Source organism: Salminus brasiliensis, chromosome 1 (assembly GCF_030463535.1).
Source record: "Salminus brasiliensis chromosome 1, fSalBra1.hap2, whole genome shotgun sequence".
Classification (NCBI taxonomy): domain Eukaryota; kingdom Metazoa; phylum Chordata; class Actinopteri; order Characiformes; family Bryconidae; genus Salminus; species Salminus brasiliensis.
This window is the reverse complement of record NC_132878.1, coordinates 29,627,126-29,647,710: the sequence shown is the minus strand read 5'-3', so window position 1 is coordinate 29,647,710 and position 20,585 is coordinate 29,627,126. Positions and strand designations below refer to the sequence as shown.

At 39.7% G+C, this 20,585-nt stretch overlaps 1 protein-coding gene across 7 annotated transcripts; it reads left to right on the top strand.

Moving 5' to 3' along the window:
* Positions 1–1,310: 1,310 nt before the first annotated feature.
* syncrip (synaptotagmin binding, cytoplasmic RNA interacting protein) lies at positions 1,311–20,585 on the top strand. Of its 7 annotated transcripts, none has more exons than XR_011979571.1 (13): positions 1,311–1,433; positions 4,907–5,066; positions 7,123–7,241; positions 7,664–7,771; positions 8,668–8,781; positions 9,378–9,554; positions 10,237–10,372; positions 10,990–11,195; positions 12,280–12,429; positions 12,902–13,023; positions 13,465–13,861; positions 16,746–16,845; positions 17,014–20,585. XR_011979571.1 is itself a non-coding variant. In XM_072676753.1 (12 exons), exons 2-12 carry the CDS (start codon positions 4,919–4,921, stop codon positions 16,785–16,787), a joined length of 1,716 nt encoding a protein of 571 aa, XP_072532854.1. In that variant the 5' UTR covers positions 1,311–1,433; positions 4,907–4,918; the 3' UTR covers positions 16,788–20,585. The 7 variants fall into 7 exon arrangements, 5 of the variants coding, with proteins under 5 accessions (XP_072532854.1, XP_072532843.1, XP_072532833.1 ...); XR_011979569.1 differs by having other exon boundaries at positions 13,465–14,018; XM_072676753.1 differs by having other exon boundaries at positions 16,749–20,585.

Genomic DNA, 20,585 nt, shown 5'->3' with positions numbered 1-20,585 from the left:
TGAAGAAGCAAAATTTGGATGCCAAACATGTCTTAAAGTAAGTGGGAAAGTGTGTAAATTAGATTTTGCATTGAGCAATCTCTTTAATATACATCAGAGCTGCCACGATAAAACACTGTAAATTCGACAACATCAATACTTTAAGTGGACGCATTCGCTTTAACCTGATTTTCCCTGACTTTAGCTTTTTAGGTTTCTAAAATACTCTCCACTACACAGCTAGCTGCTTCATGAGGTCAGTTTCTGTCATTTAAAGCTACAGACACTTCAACTAATAGTGAGGACGGCTGAGAGGATCACCAGAGCCTCTCTCCCATCTATCATGAATATTTACACCGCCCTCTGCATCCGCAAAGCAACCAGCATTGTGGATGACCCCACGCACCCTTCACACAAACTGTTCTCCCTCCATAGGGAAGAAGGTACCACAGCATCCAGTCTAACGTGACAAGACTCTGCAACAGCTTCTTCTCACAAGCCATCAGACTTCTCAACTCCAGAGACTGAATAAATTGACTCCTCCATACACACACACTCATTCACCCAAGATGTGAATCCCAGACAATGTGAAAGCTCTGACTTGACTTGATCTCAAATGACTCATTATTCAAGCAGAGAATGGCATAAATACAATAGACCACACACACTTTAATAAGGGAAAGTGAAAATACCCCACTGCACTATTATGCTCACTATTATGCTAAAATTCTTGCTTGCCCACAGTTTTGCACTTATGTAAAGTACAAAAGGGATTTAAAATACTCTAATGCTCTAATTTTGGAGAAAAAAATAATTGTATCAGTTAATCGACGAAATAATCTATAGATTTAATGAATCAATAAAAAAAAATAGTTGTTAGAGGCAATCATATCCGCATGAAGCAAAACAGCCCCTTATTGGTACATTTTCCCCCTGAAAATAAATGATACATTTTGAACACTATGAATTATTGTTTTATTCTTCCATTCAAAAGAATAGAGGATGGGGTTTAGCCCTTAAATATTCAGTAAATAAATATTTATCATTTTAAGAATAGTAGTAGTGGTAGTGTTGTTACTACTAGTGTCATTACTACTTTTCAATCTTGTTATTGCATTGTTATTACTGTCATTATTATCATTAGTACCATTGTTATTAGTAATATTACCAGTATCAGCTTTACCTACATCAGCTTTAACAGTCGTGGTACTGTCATTAGTAGTGCTGTGGCCAGTATCGATGCCGCCCCTGCAGACCCCGCCCCTGCGCGCGTCCCCCAGCAGCCCCGTAGCAGCTCTCGCAGTCCAGCGTGAGCGGCACTCCGCCATTTTACACTATCTGATGAGGCGGAGCGGAGCGGCGGGGTTTCAGACCATTCTCCTGCTTTTACACACCTAAAACCCCCGGCTGACCCACACAAATACACGCTGCGCACCTTACACCACCATCACCAGGTAAATGCACGCTGTGTGCGTCGGCCCGAGCGCGCTTGTTGGTGCTCTTTCTGCCGGTGTTTTGAACAATGTGCAGAGTGGGCTGGACGCTCTGACCGGCTTTTTGAAAATGGACTCCGCTCTGAGGCTTCGCGGGGTTAGCCAGGCCCATGCGGGCGGCTAGACTCTCAGCGCTGCATAATGTGCACGTCGGTCCTGCAGAATACTGTGCTAGCTAACTGTTTTGTGTGCAGCATGGCTGGGGGCTTTGCAGAATACAGTAGCTAGCATTTAGCTAGCTAGCAGTTGGAGGTTAATGCAGCGCTAACTCCGCTATTCAACCACGTTCCCTTAACGCTAGCGGCAGAAATCCCCACTCGCCCCACTGCTCCGCATCTTAAACAGCTTCACTAATATGATCTGTACGTGCATATAAGACCTGCATGTGTTTTCTGTGTCCAGTCCCGTGGCCAGGTGTGATTTTTGACATGGAGCCCAGTGTGTGCAGCGGCTCTCATTGTGGCCTCGCACACTGCTCTCATGACTGGCTGCTTCTGAGCCGAATGACCGGGTCCACCTTAAAAGATGCCGGGGTCTAACGGACAGCCTGAGGATTTACAAACCGGCCAGTATTTTAAGGTGGACCAGACCAGAGGGGAACCTGCTACAAGCTTTTTAAAAATATATTTATTTTATTTTTTACACGTTACGTGTATTTGTTTAGCTAGCTATATCTAATCTAATCTTAATTGTGATTTTGAAAGAAGTGTCTAGTTTATTTGGTTTAATTTCTTTTGCTACTTGTTTCAAACTCAATATCTTATTATATATACATCTTTTTTATTCTTTCTTTCTTTATTTGTGCCGAAAGTAGTCACCATTGGACAGGCGGTACAGCCGTGTTTCACTTAGGCTAGCTAGCTGCTGCCTTTCCCACTGTCACTTTCCCACGAAGCTCCAGGCTGTGTTGTGTTAACGGGTCCATGTCCCACATGTGTCTTGTGATTAAACGTTGGGTTGAGGTGTGTGTGTGAGCCCTCTGAATCTGCTGGTGTACTGCAGGGTGTTGAAGGTGTGTGTTGGTGCTCGGTTTCTGTGCTGATGCCGTGTTGTTGAAGCTGGTCCTAAACGTCAAGCTACCTGCAGCTGAAACGTCCCCTCTCTCTTACCACGTGACTGAGGCTGTGCCAGGTATACCCCCCCCCCCCCAAAAAAAAAAAAAGAATAAAAAATACAGTGTTAATAAAGTTTGAGTCCAGTAGGAATCAGTCAGTCATCCGGGTTAAAGTACACAGAAACAGGCTTGACCTTTTAGTGATATGCATCTCTCAGTGTTTGGTTTTCTGAGGTTTAATGGCCTGAAACTGAAGTGTTGTGATAAATGGTCACAGTTCAGTTTCCAGTCAGCGCTGTTCATTATGGTGAGCGTTATTTATCCTGTGCAGTTGGATTTAGTGCAGCACTGTGTGTGAGAGAGAGAGAGAGAGAGAGCGAGAGAGCGAGCTTGTGGCACTTTTGATGCTGCTCCCAGTCTAGAGAGATGTAGTATACTGTGATCCATGATTTTAGGAGACTTCTTATTACACTGTTGTGTTCAGTGTATGATGGATAGGACCAAGGCTGACATGGAAATGACCAGTACTGACCGTATTTTGAATGGTTGTGCTTCTTAAACAGCAGAAACTCGTTCATTTCAAATATATAGGGGCAGATCTGGGGGCATGGTCTTTCAGTGCTCAGATGTTTGGGTTGGCTGATCGATATGGCAGATATGGTTAACATGGTACACTTTCGAGTACAGCTGGGCAATATGACGATATCATGTTCTGATAAATTTTGTCATTGTGATAATATGCTTTTCTAAGCATATGGAGGAGACTGTTAGTGCTTAATAAACACTGACCTGCTGCAGATTTCATTACTAACAGTGTAATTAGACTGGTTTAATTAGATGAAGAGCAGCAGATGTTGAATAAAAGATCACTGTACTCAGTAATGGAGAGTATCTGAACAGTAGTGTATCAGAATCTGTCACTACTGATGTTTTTAGTCTGTGATCACATGTATTGTGATAAATATCATGTATCACAAAAAAAAGGCTTTAAATATTGTGATGGAGTATTTTTACCATATCGCCCAGTCGTACTTTCAATGTGCACAGTATTTTGACAGGCAGAATGCACTAGGAGTGACTTAAAAAAAACAAGTTGATACATGGATGGATGGATGGATGGAGAGGTGGCTGGATGGATGCTTGTTTCCCAGAGGAAATTGCGTCATCACAGCAGCACAGAAATAAGACCCTGAACATTAGACATATTTTAAATTATTAATCAGAAAACTATATACAGATGGGATGTAAAACAGCACAAGGGGGTTTTATAAGGGCATAAAACCACTACTAGAAATCTGTGCTGGCAGGAAATGTGTGCAAAGGTGAGTTCACTAAAGCAGCAGGAGGTTTGTGTCCAATGTAGAGCAACAACAGTGGGTCTGTGCTGTTGGTGCTCTGTGAATGCAGGCAGCAGAATTCCTGGGTGATCATGCTGTTAGCTTGCACTGACGACAGGACATCAGACAAGTAAATTCAGAATTAAAAAAAAAATCATGATAAGCTCATGAAGAGAACTACTTAAATAGTCATATTGTACACTTATACAGTAATAAGAGTATGTGTTTTTTATGTAAATAAGTTCACATCCTCTACAGAAAGTCACTTCTGCACATTTTAAAACATCATTGCTGTTTTGTGGCTTAATTTAACATACTGCAAAGCATTAAATACATGTATTTTTTTCCATCTTTTGTTAATTTATTTCTATAAATGTATAATTCAGGCCTGTTTAGGATTTAGAACCGAAACAAAATTGCATTTGTCCAGGGGCGCCCAAACTTTTGCATATGACTGTATTTTGTTATTGGTTTCCTTTTTTGGTGGAAAAGCTCTCTGTGGGCTCCGGGTGATGCTGAGGTGTAATTAGAAAAGGCACAGATCTAAGTGATATCAGTCAGGCTCTAAATGTGATGTGATGATTGTGCATCATTGTCCACCCTGAAAGCAAGTGCTCGCTGATTAGCGTTAATCACATTTCCTCATGCTGGCTGGTGGCTTCCATTTCAGCATGTGTGATTGAGCCATTGCTTTATAAGGTTTAGTCAGATATCCTGCTGTGTGCGATACTGTTTTTTGGGTTTATTATTTTAATGTTTTAATATTGTTTGTGACACTTCTTATTTTGATCCTTTCACTGATTCACACATTTCTTCTGCTGTTTGACTCCTGGATGCAATGCTTGTTTTGCGGCGGTGTTTTTCAAATCATGTGTTTTGCTGAACTGTTGAAATGTCAGTGCATGCAGGTGAGGGTCTTTCTTTTTGCATGCACAGCTACCAGGAGCCCCTTTGGCAAGAGAAAAGTAAGCTGAGCATCACTTACTGTCCACTGTCCCTCCAAAAGTGTCCGACACTAATTTGGCTCCATTGCATTTGAACAGATATCTGGCGGCATGGCAACAGAACATGTAAATGGGAACGGTACGGAGGAACCGATGGACACGTCCGCTGCAGTTACCCACTCTGAACACTTCCAGCTTTTAATAGAGGCTGGGTTACCACAGAAAGTTGCTGAAAAGCTAGATGAAATTTACATAGCAGGTAAGAACGAGAAAAGCAAAGATACAAAATTCAAATTGACTTCTACTGTTTTTCTTTCTTCTGGATTTAGCCTTAACATTCATTGCATGTTAAACTGTATTTGATATTTCCTCTCTTCATTAAGTGTGCTATTGTTTTTTTTAAGGATTGAAGCAACTTTGTGTGGTTTCCAAATAAAAAAATGGGTACTGCAGCCCCCTAAATGACCCTAAACTGCAGGGGCTGAATGAAGGGCATCTGCTTTTACAATGAGTGAAAAACCATCCTGAGGATTAGAGTTTTATGGCTATAGACAAGGGGGAGGAGGGGGCTGTACTCCTTGATGACGTCCTGGGGGATTGATGCTTGCGTGAGAGTTGAGGGGGGGTGGAGGGCTGTTCGGTTTGGGCCGAAGCCAGCTGGGCATTTGCCGGAACAATAGTAGCAGCTGTCCTGAGGCAGGGACAGGTGATGTGTGTTAGGGGTGTGAAAACTGTAGGGGTGTAACAATTCAAAGCATTTTCATTTCAGTTTTACAGGGAGTTTCCACCCCTCCCTTTTTTAATTTATGGATTTGCTGCTCAAATCAGGGGTTGAGATGAATGCAGTCAGAGTGAGTTTGGTTTGAAATAGTTAAAACATATTTTAAAGCCAAAATCTTCTTCCCTGTGGACAGTGCTGCCTCATAGCTTCCCTAGAATGGAGTGTTTTACACCAAACCCACTCTGAATGACTGACTGACAACTGTTGTAATTATGCAGCGGATTTTGAAAAATCAGTGGAATTCCCCTTTAGTTAATTAATGGCTTTTAAATTGAAGCTAATTTTGGAGCCATGTTACACTAAATTTCTCTAAACTGTATACGTATGTTACACATTAACAGTGAATAAAATAACTAACTACTGCCAATGCATTCACTGAGATTACAGTAGAACAGCTTGCATTACACATGTATCAACCACAGAGCACATGCTGTTACAGATACACTTGTGTAATTACGTGACTCAAAGCTGAAGTTAATACATGTGTAATTACTTTAGCTGTTCTGCTGCAATCATTTTTAACGGTGAATAGATCGCCAGTAGTTACGTTGTTGCTTGTATTATTAATGTGTAGCTATGTGGTTATTAGAGACAAGTGGGGCCAGGTGTTTTACTGGAGAGGAAATTGACTAGAGGGCAGAAAAAATTCAGGCCTCTTGCTGCTGCTACTGTGTTTAGCTTTGCTCATTGTTTTAGAAGTGAGTCCTATATCGTCAGAAATCACTTAAGTGTATTAGAGATTACTGAACATCTCCACACACTTTGAGGAGAGGGGTGATTTAGCACCATGTTAATTGGTGGGGAGGAGCTTATGTTAGTTGTTGGCTACATTAGCCTTGTAGCAGAGTTGGGTTCAGTTTGGAATATCATCAAAGTTAGGTTAAGCAGCCATTAATTTACAGAAACACCGGTACTCCAGTGATGTACCTGGTGGATGGGCAGCTCATGTAACTTTGTATGTAATTTTGTAAATTTTTGTGATTGCAAGCTCACAAATTCCCAAAGTAACCGACTATTGGCTCTACTGAATGATGTGCAGTGCTTGAACCCTAATGAAAGTGGCTTACATTTGTCATGTGTAGACTCCCAGGATTCATATTTATCAATCAAGACACATTAATCCTCATTAACAGTCAGACTATAACAATACAGGCAGTTTAAGGGAGCACTCCTTCATGTGATCCACACACAATAATTCTGAAGGACTGTAGTGCACTACAGGAAGTATATCGAGGGATGTACATAGCCCTAGGTTAGCTGAAGTTCAATATTAAGAGTCTCAGCATCTCTAGTTTATAGATATATATGCGGTGGAGTGTGGGCTGTGTGAAAGACACGGTAAGTATCTCAGGCTTTGTGAAGTGTTTACTCCTCTGTCCGAAGTATGATACTGTTGAACTTTCTCTCTGAGTAACTGCAGTTACGCTGCTGGACCCTGATTAAAATCTGACCGGATGGAGGATTTTCACTGATTAGCGTCTGTGTTGGCGCTGGTGAGCAGACAGTGTGAGATTTGTTTCTGTTCTCTCTGCAGGCCTCGTAGCACATAGTGATCTCGATGAACGTGCCATCGAAGCCTTGAAGGAGTTCAATGAGGAAGGTGCACTGCAGGTTCTGTTACAGTTTAAAGAAAGCGACCTATCCCATGTGCAAGTAAGTGTGATTTGGTGAAAATGGCTGTTTGCCATTTACACTTTCAATTCAAGTCTGTGTACAAAGATTTTAGAAGTCTTTTTGGACCATTATGTCAGTCCTTTGAGACAGTGTAAACAATTCAGCAGCTTCAGGTTCTAAAGATTTATTGAACAAGCTTGAGGCTCACTAATGTTGTCTGTGTCTTTATGTTTTAAAAAGTTAAACAGACTGTTTTTGTTACTGTAACTTCAAGACCAGTATAAATGAGCTGTTCTGATGTTCTGGCTGTGCCTCATTGAAAGAGCACTTGAAAATTACAAATAAGGAATAATTACTCTTGTCAGTTGCAACACAGTGTTATTGGTATCTATATGCTATGCTGAATGTATTGTTGCTCACCTCTCTGTCTCTGTCTCTCTCTCTCTCTCTCTCTCTGTCAGAACAAAAGTGCCTTTCTCTGTGGAGTGATGAAGACGCATCGACAGAGAGAGAAGCAAGGGACCAAAGTTACAGATTCCAGCAAAGGACCAGATGAAGCAAAAATCAAAGTATGGCTGCATCACATTTAACCTTTTAATACACACTCTATATGGATTGCCGGCTTGGGCACAACTGATGTGACAATTTCATTTCCACCCACATTTTAGCTCCCATTTTTGCAATAATTAAACAGCTTTACTTGACTGATGTGATGGTCAGGTCTCAGTGGGCACACTTCTGCAGAAAAAAGTTCATTCCCTTTTATGTAGAGCTGGGCAGTATGACAATATTTTATCGTATTGTGATACATTTTGTTATGATGATAACAATATGCTTTTCTGAGCATATTGAGGAGACTGTTAGTGCTTAATAAACACTGATCAGCTGCAGGTTTCATTACTAACAGTGTGATTAGACTGGTTTAGTTAGATGAAGAGCAGCTGATGTTGAATAAAAGATCACTATTCAGTACGGAAGAGTATCTGAATAGTAGAGTCTGTTGGTATTAATGTTTTTAGTCTTACATGTATTGTGATAAATATTCTGTATCGCAAAAAAGTCTTAAAATATTGTGATATAGTATTTTTACCATATCGCCTGCTCTACTCTTATGTAATGTAAAAGCCATGGTTTATTTATTTTTTCTTTTCATCAGAGTAAATATATCTGTTGTCATTTGTGTGCTAGAGGTGAGCTTTGGATTAGTAATAATGATTGATTTGTGTTCAAAAGAATACCATATGAACCTATGAGCCAGTATGGAAGATTATCCTGCAGTTCTTTGCCTTTAAACTAAAGTATAATAGACCATATATTAAGCAAAACACGCCACTAAATATCAGCAGGATTTTTGCTGATAGTGAGAAGTGTATGGGTTGTCAATATCCAGCCACTTGAGATATTGATCTAGGCCTATGTTTTCAGACTGATGTGTATTTAAACTTGAATGTGCTGTAACACACAGGCTCTGCTTGAGAAAACCAGCTACACACTCGATGTGACGACAGGGCAGCGCAAATATGGTGGCCCTCCACCGGAGTCTGTCTACACCGGCGCCCAGCCCACAGTCGGCACAGAGGTAATGCACATCAGCAGGTTAAGGTTTCAAATAAGATAAGCACTCTTAAACTCTGTCAAAGCAGTCAATATTATTAAAAAATGTATATGAGACATTGTAGAGGTTTGAGCGCCTTAGAGTATAAGAGTCAATTCAGTATTTGTCTACGTATGTCTTGGGCATAGTTTTTTTTATATTGGTAGTTTTGAAAGCACGTGCTGTTTTTTTTTGTTTTATTGTCATGGTCCATATTTAGTTAGAAAGTCAGTTCCTGCAACCTCAGACTGGATGGTTTTTGCTGTTTTAGTGCTGCTATGGTTTGTTTTTTTTACTAGGATGTTGATTTTTGAATTTCAATACAGTCAAGTTATTTAGAAAATATTTAGTTTCTTAAGGTTTTCCAAGTGATGAAGTGTATACTGTCCTGGAGTAACTTGTGTTACGATGACAGTTAACCGCTAAGATCTGACTGGAAGGCCTTTTGCAGATTTCATAATCCAAAATGCTACTTAGTTATTAAAGTGTATTACTTTGGAATAAGTATAACTGAGGGTGTTCCTGCAGATGCACAGATATAGCCACTTTGTTTACTGTTAAAGTATTGTGTTTTTGTACAGATATTTGTGGGTAAAATCCCAAGGGACCTGTTTGAGGATGAGCTGGTGCCTCTTTTTGAAAAAGCCGGGCCCATCTGGGACCTGCGACTGATGATGGACCCGCTGAGTGGGCTGAACCGCGGATACGCCTTCGTCACTTTCTGCACTAAAGAGGCCGCGCAGGAGGCCGTAAAGCTGGTGAGTTTCTCTATAATAGGAATGCACTTTTTTTAGTCTGATGTATCAAAAAGGCTGGGTTGATATTAGTGTTCAGTCAGTTAGTCTGTCTGTACATGTGTGAATCAGTGTGTAAAACCTTACTTTCCTCCCACCATCTCATTTCTCATTCTCTTGGATCTCATGATTCAAACTTTGTTAATTTATTCTTTTTTGGACGGGCTCATAAATTCTGAAGCATTAGAATATGTACTTTAATGCAAACTGTTTATGAAAAGAATTGGTGGACAATGGGATTATCTGTAGAAACCAAAATACCAGCCATCCCCAGCGCAATACAATATTTGTATTTGTTAGTTTGACATTTTATTGTTCATTTTTGGTTAAAGAAACATGAATTTTGTCATTATTTATTCATATTATAAAATTAAAATATAAATATAGTGATATCTAGTTTGTGGTTAATAGAATTTCTGCCTTTTTTACTGTCTAGACAGTCCATAGTTCTGCACAATATTGACAGTAGTGGCATTGCAATAAGGTTTGGTGGGGTTTTTCCCTTTCTTCCCAGTGATATTAAAGATACAGGAATTGTCACCAGAATACATCAGAAATGAGAAATGAAAATTCTTGTTTTACACCTCTAAATGCTGTAATGGTGTTTAATGATTTGGTTGTTTTGTTTTTCCCCCACCTTCCTCAGTGTAACAATCATGAAATTCGACCAGGAAAGCAGATCGGTGTATGTATATCAGTGGCCAACAACAGACTCTTTGTGGGCTCTATCCCGAAGAGCAAGACGAAAGAACAGATCGTAGAAGAGTTTGCTAAAGTCACAGGTTGGTGAAAGAATTAGCTACTGGATAGTGTATAGTCCTGTCAGATCTACATCTCTTATCTTGTTGACGGAGCTAGCCCTTGTGCCTCCATCAAAGACATTCTTAACTTTCTAAGAAAATTTGTTTTGACATTGACACAATGCACCTATCAGCCATAACATTTAAAAGCACTTCCAGGTGATGTGAAAAACATTATTTTCATCTACAGGGTCATCTGTAAAGGGGTGGGATTTTTTAGGCAGCAAGTGAACGGTCAGTTCTTGAAGTTCTTGTGTTGAAAGCAGTAAAAATTAGCAAGCATAAGAATCTGATTGAATTTGACAAGTGCAAAATGATGGGTAGACTAGGTCAGAGCATCTCCTAAACTCATTGATGCGTGTTGGGAGTGAAATGGTAGTCCAGCTGGTCTGATCTCACAGAAGAGCTACAGTAGCACAAATTAGTGAAAAAGTTAATGCTGGCTACTGGAGTCTATGCATCGACTAGCCCTAATAAACATTTCCATACATAATAACTCCGCTGAGTTCAAACTAAAAGCTGTTACCAATATGATGCATTTTCATAACAGTGGGTGTGATGTAATATCATCTTTCTTTCTCCACTTGGTGTGCTTTCAGAGGGCCTGAATGACGTTATCCTGTACCACCAGCCCGACGACAAGAAGAAAAACCGAGGGTTCTGTTTCTTGGAGTATGAGGACCACAAGACTGCAGCACAGGCCCGGCGCCGGCTGATGAGTGGAAAGGTGAAGGTTTGGGGAAACGTTGTTACAGTGGAATGGGCTGACCCCATCGAGGACCCTGACCCAGAGGTCATGGCCAAGGTGAGAACTGACAAGCCTTTTCTAGTGTCTGCTTAATGTGTGTTACCGTGTTGTAAATATAGGTTGGAGATTTCCTTTAATGTCAAATAATATATGCTGTCAGAATAGCTTCATAAAAAGTTTACATTAACTAATGCACATTCTTTTTACTGTGCTGAACAAATCTACTAGAAACAGTATTTTTGTTAGCCTCAATTGTTTTATTTATGTATGTAATATGTCATTAAGCTGCATCTCTTCAGAAATGGTAGGTGGTAGTAGATCTCCAGTAGTGAGAGGTAGAGGACAACATATTTTCAGAAGCAGCATCGGAAAGTGGTGCAGAGTTAATGGAAGCGGGGTGTTGCCGAAACTTGAACAAGCCAATATTCATGTGCGGTAATGTTGGGACCTAGGATTGGAAAATACTGTATTGGAGGATGGTAGATGGTTTAAAAGAAGAACATCAGCATATAATTGTGCCTGGAACACATCAGATGTGAGAATGCAGAAGAATTTACATGTTATTCACTGAGATTTTATTCTAAGAATGACATTGCCTGAGCTTCAGGGGTTCTGTTTCTGAGCTTTTTACTGTCTAGTTTTCGGTGTTTGTTATTGCAGCCCATTTAGCCAGTTGAAGTGTAGCGTAACTGTATTTCTTGTTTTATTAGATTGATTAGAACTCCCTGAAATGAAGATGGGGTGTTTGAATTAGGGGTGGGCAATATGATGATATTTTATCAAAATTGTATTTCATTTTGTTATCATAAGACAAGTGAGCGTATTTTGGATATCATCAGCACTTATATAACACTGACATTTCATTACAGAGAGTGTAATTAGTGCTGTTTATTTAGATGATTTGCTGCAGATTTTGAACATAAAGCACTGTACTTTGTATGGGAGAGTATTTAAACAGCATTTTCTAAGAATTTGTTCGTATAGGTGCATTTTTGTATGTCTATCAAAATGTAATTTTTACCATATCACCTGAAGATGCTGATTTCTCTCTCATTGATAACATTATTGATCTAGTTCATGTTCTCGTATCTGAACATATCTGAGAGCTAATGCCTGCTACGATGTCCTGTCTCTTTTTCAGGTAAAGGTATTATTTGTCCGGAACCTGGCAAACAGTGTAACAGAAGAAATACTGGAGAAGGCCTTTAGCCAGTTTGGGAAGCTTGAACGAGTTAAGAAGCTGAAGGACTATGCTTTTATTCACTTTGAAGAGAGGGATGGTGCTGTCAAGGTAATGAGACCTCTGTGGACCCTGTTTTGATGTTTAAATCTTACGTGGTCAACACTCCAGACTTGTAGTCAAAACGGCAGTGCATTACAGCCATCAGTCGCCATTGAACACAAAATGTGACTATCTTGATGTGCTGTGGCCTCTGGATTAAGGGCAAGCTAAAATTAAGTATGTCATTGGCCGTAATTTCATCATATCAATAATTTCATTTTTCACATGCACATTATATCAGCCACTGATATTTTGTACGTCTGTTAGATATTATTACTTTTTTTTTTATATAAAAATTATGTGATGTTTTCCCCCAAAGACAATTTCATATAAATGTAACTCCTAATTAATAGGTAAATAATACATTGAAAAAGAATGTAAATTCTTTCCATTCAAGTCTTTAGTCAAAATGATTGTATGCTTTTATGTTCAGAAACTCCTACTCTAAAGTTTCTTTTTGTTTTTCCTTTCTGTTCTGCAGGCACTGGAGGAGATGAATGGAAAGGAATTGGAGGGTGAAAATATTGAGATTGTCTTTGCAAAGCCCCCTGACCAGAAAAGGAAAGAGCGCAAGGCCCAGAGGCAAGCAGCCAAAACGCAAATGTAAGTAAACAGTCAGTATTGAAACTTGGGTGTTTTGTTATTGGCACATTTGATCTGTTTGGTTGAGAAGTTGTTATTCTACACTGTTCAAGTGTTTGTTTGGTTCTCTGTATTGAGAATGATCATAGTTTACTTTTAAACAACCATTAATCCATTACTACTGACGGCTGTTCTGATTTGCTGACATGTATTTGTGACTGTCCTGGCTGAAAAAAGTACAAATTTAATATAGCCTGTAGGATGAAAATTGGGCATGTGTGTAGATGTGTATATTTATTTTAAATCACAAACTCAACAAGTAGCTATTTTTACAGCTTATTTTCAAGTTTTTGACCAAAGGGAATGTTTTGAAACATGATTAGCTTGATGTGTAAAATTGGCACTTGAAAAAAATTATTGTTTTACATGCATTTTGATTGTATGCTTTGTTCCACTCCACAGGTATGATGATTACTACTACTACGGCCCCCCCCATATGCCCCCGCCCACCAGGGGACGTGGAAGAGGTGGAGCCCGGGGAGGCTATGCCTATCCTCCCGACTATTATGGCTATGAAGACTACTACGACTACTATGGCTATGACTACCACAACTACCGGGGCGGTTATGACGACCCATACTTTGGCTATGAAGACTTCCAGCCGCCAGCGCCCCGGGGGGGGCGTGGAGGTGTGAGGGGTGGAGCCAGAGGGGGCGTGTCCCCAGCGCGAGGCAGAGGAGGGGCAGGCCCTCCACGGGGCAGGCCGGGATTTCCCCAGCGTGGAGGAGGCGGAGTTGGTCGTGGCCCGAGGGGAGGTGTCGGCGTTGGAAGAGGAGGGCCGGCGACGAGGGTCCGCGGGGTACGTGGTGCGCGGGGTGGACGCGGTGGAAATATAGGAGGCAAGCGCAAAGCTGATGGCTACAGCCAGCCCGATTCCAAACGGCGCCAGACCAATAATCAGAACTGGGGCTCGCAACCCATTGCTCAGCAGCCGCTGCAAGGTGGTGATCACTCTGGTAACTATGGTTACAAATCTGACAGCAACCAGGAGTTTTATCAGGATTCTTTTGGGCAACAGTGGAAGTAGAGGAAAAAAACGAAAAGAAAGTAGGGCTTTTGTTTTTTCTTTTTTATAAACTATATATATTAAACACTTTTTATAAAGACTTGATCTGATTAGGCCCCAAAACGTTTGTTAAGGATTCTCTCAATCTCCCCTTCCTTCCTTCCTTCCTTCCTTCCTTCCATTCCTTCTCTTTCTTTTTCTTTCTTGTTCCAATTTCTTCCTCTCCTTTCTTTTCCACATTACTATTCCCTCTGCCCCTCATTCTGTCACTTTTTCTTTCTCTCGAAGAGTTCTCTCCATATCCTGCTCTTACTTTCTTGCTTGTATAGCTCCTGTTTCACCACTTTCTCTCTGTGGTTTCTCTCCATTTATCCTTTCTCTCCCTCTTTGTCTTACTTGCTTCTTCTTTTTCTCTTGGTCCACCCCCCGCTCTCTGTCTCTCTCGCTCTCTCTGTCTGTCAAAATTGGCAAAATCTGGCGAGGTGTTTGTTTTCCTGTACATATTTTTAACAATCCGCTCTGGACAATAGTCACACTCCCATCTGCTATTTGCTGAACTGGTTTTGTTTTAATTTTTTTTATTTTAAAATTTGTTTTACAAGCAATTCCAGTTCATTTGAATCAGATTTGAAAATGAAGAAAAATTGCTTCATGTGCTGAATCTGTCTATTTGGCTGTAGTATCATGTATGTTCATAGTAAGTTTTGGTCTCCATGTTAAAGTAGGTAACAAAAACAAAAACAATGTCTCAAACGGTTTCAATCAAAAAGAAAAAAAAAATCCAAACAAAAAAAAAAATGCTATTTGTATGTTACAGAAGCTAATGCTAGTCAAATAGCGTGAGTTGTCTTTTTTTGGGGAAAAAAAAGAGGACTTTGGTCCTGTTTTTTTTGGCTTTACATTTTGGCTTGTACTCTTTGCTGTTTTGTCTGCTCAAATAAAACATACACGCACCCGTGTACAAAAACTTCAAATGTGTTTCAAATTCATGTTTCGGCAAATTGTCTTCAAATTGCTCACAAATTTCTAAAGCTGGAAGAAAAGGATGTAAAAAGGTTTGCTTATTTTTTAGCCCCACGTCTCTCACACTCTCTCTCTCTCTCTCTCTCTCTCTCTCTCGCTATCTCTCTCTGCATGTCCGTGGGTTATTGGATGTCAGCGTCCTCTTTTCGGTCCAACTTGCAGCCTTACCCAAAAGTTTGATCCCTTGTCAGAAGTTCTGCTAAATAAATTCACATCCTTTACAGAAACACACTTGTGCACACTTTAATAGACTTTAATACTTACTTTTTATTTCCAAATTTATTAAATTGGAAAGGGCAAAACTGCTTTATGTTAACACAGAAAACTGAAAATTAAAGTTTTGCTTTTAAATATTGCAGGAACGCAAAATTTGGTATTGGCATAAAGTACAATAGAGTGGAAAAAGTGTGATGATTTTCTTAACTTTGAGTGCTAAAATTTCAGTGTATAACATGGAAGAATTGGCTTAGTTTAACATTTTACAAAAATACAATAATAAAATAAAAGTTTCAGAGGATGCACTAAAATTTGTAGGGTGTGTTTTCAAGTGTGTTGGAGGATGTTAACTTATTTGCCAAACAAAATTATTTGAGCAGGAGTGCCCAAACACTTTGCACAGGACTATGTTCAGCAACATATTCATCAGTTCACTCCAAATTGCGAGTCTGTCGCTAATAAAGCAGCGTTGCTATTGGTTCTCTGAAAGCCTTTGACATTTGAAACCCCTTGTTTTGTTGGTGTTAGGAGGGGAAGGGACCTTTCCAAAGCACAGCCATAAAAGACAATAAAAGCTTATATCAGATAGACGACCCGTCTGTGTTTATCAGGACTGGAGGCTTAGGTGGTCTTGCATGTCTGTCCCAATTTGAAGCGCTGGTAGCAGGTGATTGCTGTGCATGACCAATGTTTTTCTTTGGTTTTTCATCAGTAAAATATTTTCCTCACTTTGTTAGTTAGATATGGTTAACCAGAAAACCTTCCAAAGTCCCCCCACCCCATTTTGATCACACACTAAAACAAATAATTAAAAAAAATAGCATTTCTGCTTGTCCACTGGGGGGCGCCTGATCTGCATGCCTCAATCAGTAGTGTGTCGGCAAGGAATGAATGCTCTTCACCTTTCTGCCCCTTGTCACTCGTTTTCTTAATCTTTACTGGGCTTGTTTCGCTCTGTGTTGATGTTCTGATGATGTGTATCAGGGGTCCTCAGTTTTGGCCCTTGTTTGGTGATATTTCCTGCTTTCTCACACCTGTTTCAGTTCAGCAGTTTGGTTGAGGGGGTGTGTTTGAGCTGGAAAATGAGACTTGAGCCTTTGTTATTTAAGTGCACGGCCAGAATTGATGATCCTTGTTGTTGCTGTCATATCAAAACCCGACCCAGTTTTATCCGCATTTTACTTTTGAATTGTTGTTTCTTCCATTTCTCTTATTTTTACTTAGTTGATTTTGTATTATAGCTTAAATGTATGGTTTACTTTATTCCTGTCCTTTTTCGCTGTTTAAAGAATTGTTAAATGATTATCATTTTTATTTAATTTTACAAAAATCCCAAAGATGGGTCATGAGGTTTTGTTATAACAGCGAGAGTATGTGTGTGTTTGTGTATCTGATGTGAATTTCTGTCTAATCAGTTTTCCTTTTGTTACCTGACTAGCAGGGGAAGGGTCTGGAGAGTGGTCCTGAAAAGTCCCTCTGAGAGTGGAGAGCCGCACCCAGCCATTTTCCTGCCGGACAGCATCCCCCGGAGGTCAGCGGTAAGGTCTAGAACACAGCGGTCCACTGCTATTCCTGCCTTATGGAGAGAGAAAACACAAGTTACTCCTAGACTGCCACTCAAGATCACAACAGCAGAGGCTTCACCTTTACTTTTACTATTTAATGCTGTTTTGTTTGTTTGTTTTTAACCATCTGATGTGTTCCAGTTCCCCAGCTCCCGACTGCCCCCCTTCCCCTCTCAAAGAAAACAGCCCGCTGTACAGAGTTCTGTGTAACTGAAGATGGCGCTGCTGTTTGCCCCAAGCGTTCTTATCCTTTATGTAAAAACAGAAGAATTTTTTGCACTTTTGTATGTTTTTGTAGTTGCTCAGAGGGTTTTTTAAACTGCAGCTGCATCATGGAATAAACATGTAAATGTTTTTTTTTGTTTTGTTTTGTTATTTTATTTCTTTTTTCCTTTTTTTTAAATAATGTTTTGCAGGTTTCTTAGGTTTAAAGCTCCTGGCCTGATTGGTCAGCCAGGAAAAACATGGTTCATTTAAGAACCTTTAGTTGCTTTTATTGTTGCTGTTATTGTTATTAAAGGAGCAGTTCACCCAAAAATGGAATTCGCCCACTTCAGCCCAAAGGTAGCTGAAACTTATTTGGTGTCTACAGTTTTGCTTCTTTAATTTTAGCACTGAAGGTTTGTAGTTAATGTAGCTAACAAGCTCATATCCCAGCAAATAGCCCTGGAGCTCCCGTACATGTTTTAACAGTGGTTCATACAGTGTCAGAAAGCCATAATAAACAAATCTGTTAGAGATGGCTGAACTGCACATGGTATAAAGTATTTTACTTCACATGATAGTACTTTCTAAATGAGCTGTTTCCGGTTGATTGCCCTGTATTGAGCCTGAGAAAGCAGTCCAGATTAAAACACTACTTTTTTTAAATGCATGAACAAATTATTTCAATTTAAAACAAGGAAAAGTGAGCTTCTCATGGAATGGCAAATGCTGTGATTTTGGGCATGCAGTCTGCACTACACTATTAGTTTTCATTACTTGTTAGCTACATAAGGCTTTTAGCTCCAGTGCTAATTGGTAAGGTATAAGCTTCTTTTTCTTTTTAGCTACACTAGCTGCATAGCTCCGGTGCTAATTTGTGTGGTATAGCTTAGTAGCTGCAGTGTGAAATTAAACACAAAAGCAAACTTCAGACACCAAACAGGACTTGACGGGCTTATTTGGCCAAGTCTGGTGAGCGGGTGAATTTGTGCAAACCAGATTTTTGAGTGAAGTGTTCCTTTAAAGGGTCTGTTAACTACCTCAGTGTGGAGGCGGGAGACTACCCTCTCTGTAATGTAAATAAACACACGGAGACTCTTAAAGAGCGCAGGGCTTTTCTACTCTATTTTATGCACAAAGGCAACAATGGAGCCAATCTACTTTAGTGTATTATAGTTTTATAATGCTGTTCCAATGATGCTGCGAGCAGGGTGTGTGTGAGAGAGCGCGTGTGTTTGTGTGTGTGAGAGAGAAAGTGAATGACACTCAGATGAGTCTAAACAAACCTTGCCTTTGTCTCCTCTCAGCTCTAAAAGCTGCCCCTCCTCCCAGAAGTGTGTAGTTACTGGTTGTGTTATAGTTTAGGAATGATATTTTCCCTTTTTTAGTAAAGCTTTGAACATAAAGGATAAAAATACTTTTTTGAGAAGCTTTAGCTGTTTTGTTTTTTTTTCTTTCCCCTAGATCAATGAGTCTTAATTTCTAATATAAATGACAGTCTTGGCCTGTTAATTTCATTATTTGGCTAAATTGATCAAATATTTTTGTTTGGTTGGTTTTTTTTGTTTGTTTACCAGGGTCTACTCGTGTAAACATGCGCAACATGACTGAAGCGCCGTCTGTTCTCAGCAACATGAGTTCGGCTGGTTACAGGCACAGAAAAGGCATCCAAAATTAACCCAAAGCCACAGTGGACCTCCCTGGGCCCTGCCCACTGATGTGTTGTTCTGTAGGTACTCTTGCTAGGTTGCACAGGCTTTATAGAATGCTGGAAAAAAACAAATCCCATTGAGCCCTATTGACAGACTGTAACACACACCTCAGTTTATATCACAATACCTACATTTAGAGTGTTATTAATATTCAACCCTAATGAGAGACTGTAACACACTCCTCAGTTTATATCACAATACCTACATTTAGAGTGTTATTAATATTCAACCCTAATGAGAGACTGTAACTCACACCTCAGTTTATATCACAATACCTACATTTAGAGTGTTATTAATATTCAACCCTAATGAGAGACCGTAACTCACACCTCAGTTTATATCACAATACCTACATTTAGTGTTATTAATATTCAACCCTAATGAGAGACTGTAACACACACCTCAGTTTATATCACAATACCTACATTTAGAGTGTTATTAATATTCAACCCTAATGAGAGACCGTAACTCACACCTCAGTTTATATCACAATACCTACATTTAGAGTGTTATTAATATTCAACCCTAATGAGAGACCGTAACTCACACCTCAGTTTATATCACAATACCTACATTTAGTGTTATTAATATTCAACTCTAATGAGAGACTGTAACACGCACCTGTGTTCTGTAGAGCTTCTCTGATCTCAACAGTAGCTATGGAAGAAAACCTTTGTGGATTGTGTGGAGAAGATAATTAGCTTTTCTCTTATTGGTTTGTCAGAATGAAATAGGCCCTGGCTGGTCAAACCATTTATTAGGAAAAAGATTTTATAATTTAAAATAAAGCTAAGCAGGGCTATTACAGTTAGCTAGATAACATAAGCTTAAACTCAAGCCTGTCCAGTAGGGTAAAAGCTGAAGGACATTTGTGGTCCCAAGCTTCAGGAATTTAGGTGCCGCCTACATGTTGTCAACTCATTTTCAAACGCTGAAAGTTCAACCTTATATACTGATATTGCTAACAGTGATCGGCCACTAGTAGACATTTGAGTGTTGCAAATTGGTGACTGTTCACTTTTATTAATTGTTAGGAACATTAGCATTGCTTGTCTAAGCAGTAAACTCTGCTGTTTTTCTGTGACTATATTTTTAATTGTCTGGACTAATTCCTGACCATCTGCAGTAAAGATGACCCACTATAAATTTTACCTAAAACTTAACTAAAAGAATACATCTGTTTTCTAGAACTACATCCGTTTGAATATTTTCCTTCCCGGTTTGTAGGGTTTCTTTAACATTTGAGAATTCTAATGCAGAGAGTACAGAAAAACAAACACACTTGCAGCCTATAGGCAGTTGCTTGAGCTGAAGCATCTGTCCATTGATTTCTATCATAAGTGAGTTTAGAGTTAGCTAGCAGGTTTTCACTTTGTTAAAGTGGCAGTCTGTGCTTATTGACTACGCTACAGATACAGCAGGTGGCGGTGTGGATGAAAAAGGCTGTCATATTCCTTTAACAGTGTCTGTAACCAGAAGGCTCATGAAGTCGCTTTGCTGAACAAAGGTGCCCTTTCTTAACATTTTAACACTATTTAGTGTGACACGCAGCGCCATGTTGAGCATGTTAGCGGTAACACCGTTAGCTAGCTCTTGCACAGCCTACACAGGGTTAAAGTGGTACGAAAGACTGGTTTAATTAACGATGCTGGTAGAACATGCTGACTGGACTTTGTACACAATGTTTCATCCCATCAGAACTTTGTTTTAAAGGATGTGTTTGGTTTTAAATGAACTATTGGTGCATAAATGTGTTTTTTGCATTGTTGCAAATAAAATGTTTTATACCGTAACAAA

What these genes read in the sequence shown, in the direction of transcription:
- syncrip (XM_072676724.1), top strand. Translation starts at nt 4,919, where the DNA reads ATGGCAACAGAACATGTAAATGGGAACGGTACGGAGGAACCGATGGAC. An exon ending in AGATGAAATTTACATAGCAG is followed by an intron (nt 5,067 to 7,122) that starts GTAAGAACGAGA and finishes TTCTCTCTGCAG; the next exon opens with GCCTCGTAGCACATAGTGAT. An exon ending in CAGATGAAGCAAAAATCAAA is followed by an intron (nt 7,772 to 8,667) that starts GTATGGCTGCAT and finishes TGTAACACACAG; the next exon opens with GCTCTGCTTGAGAAAACCAG.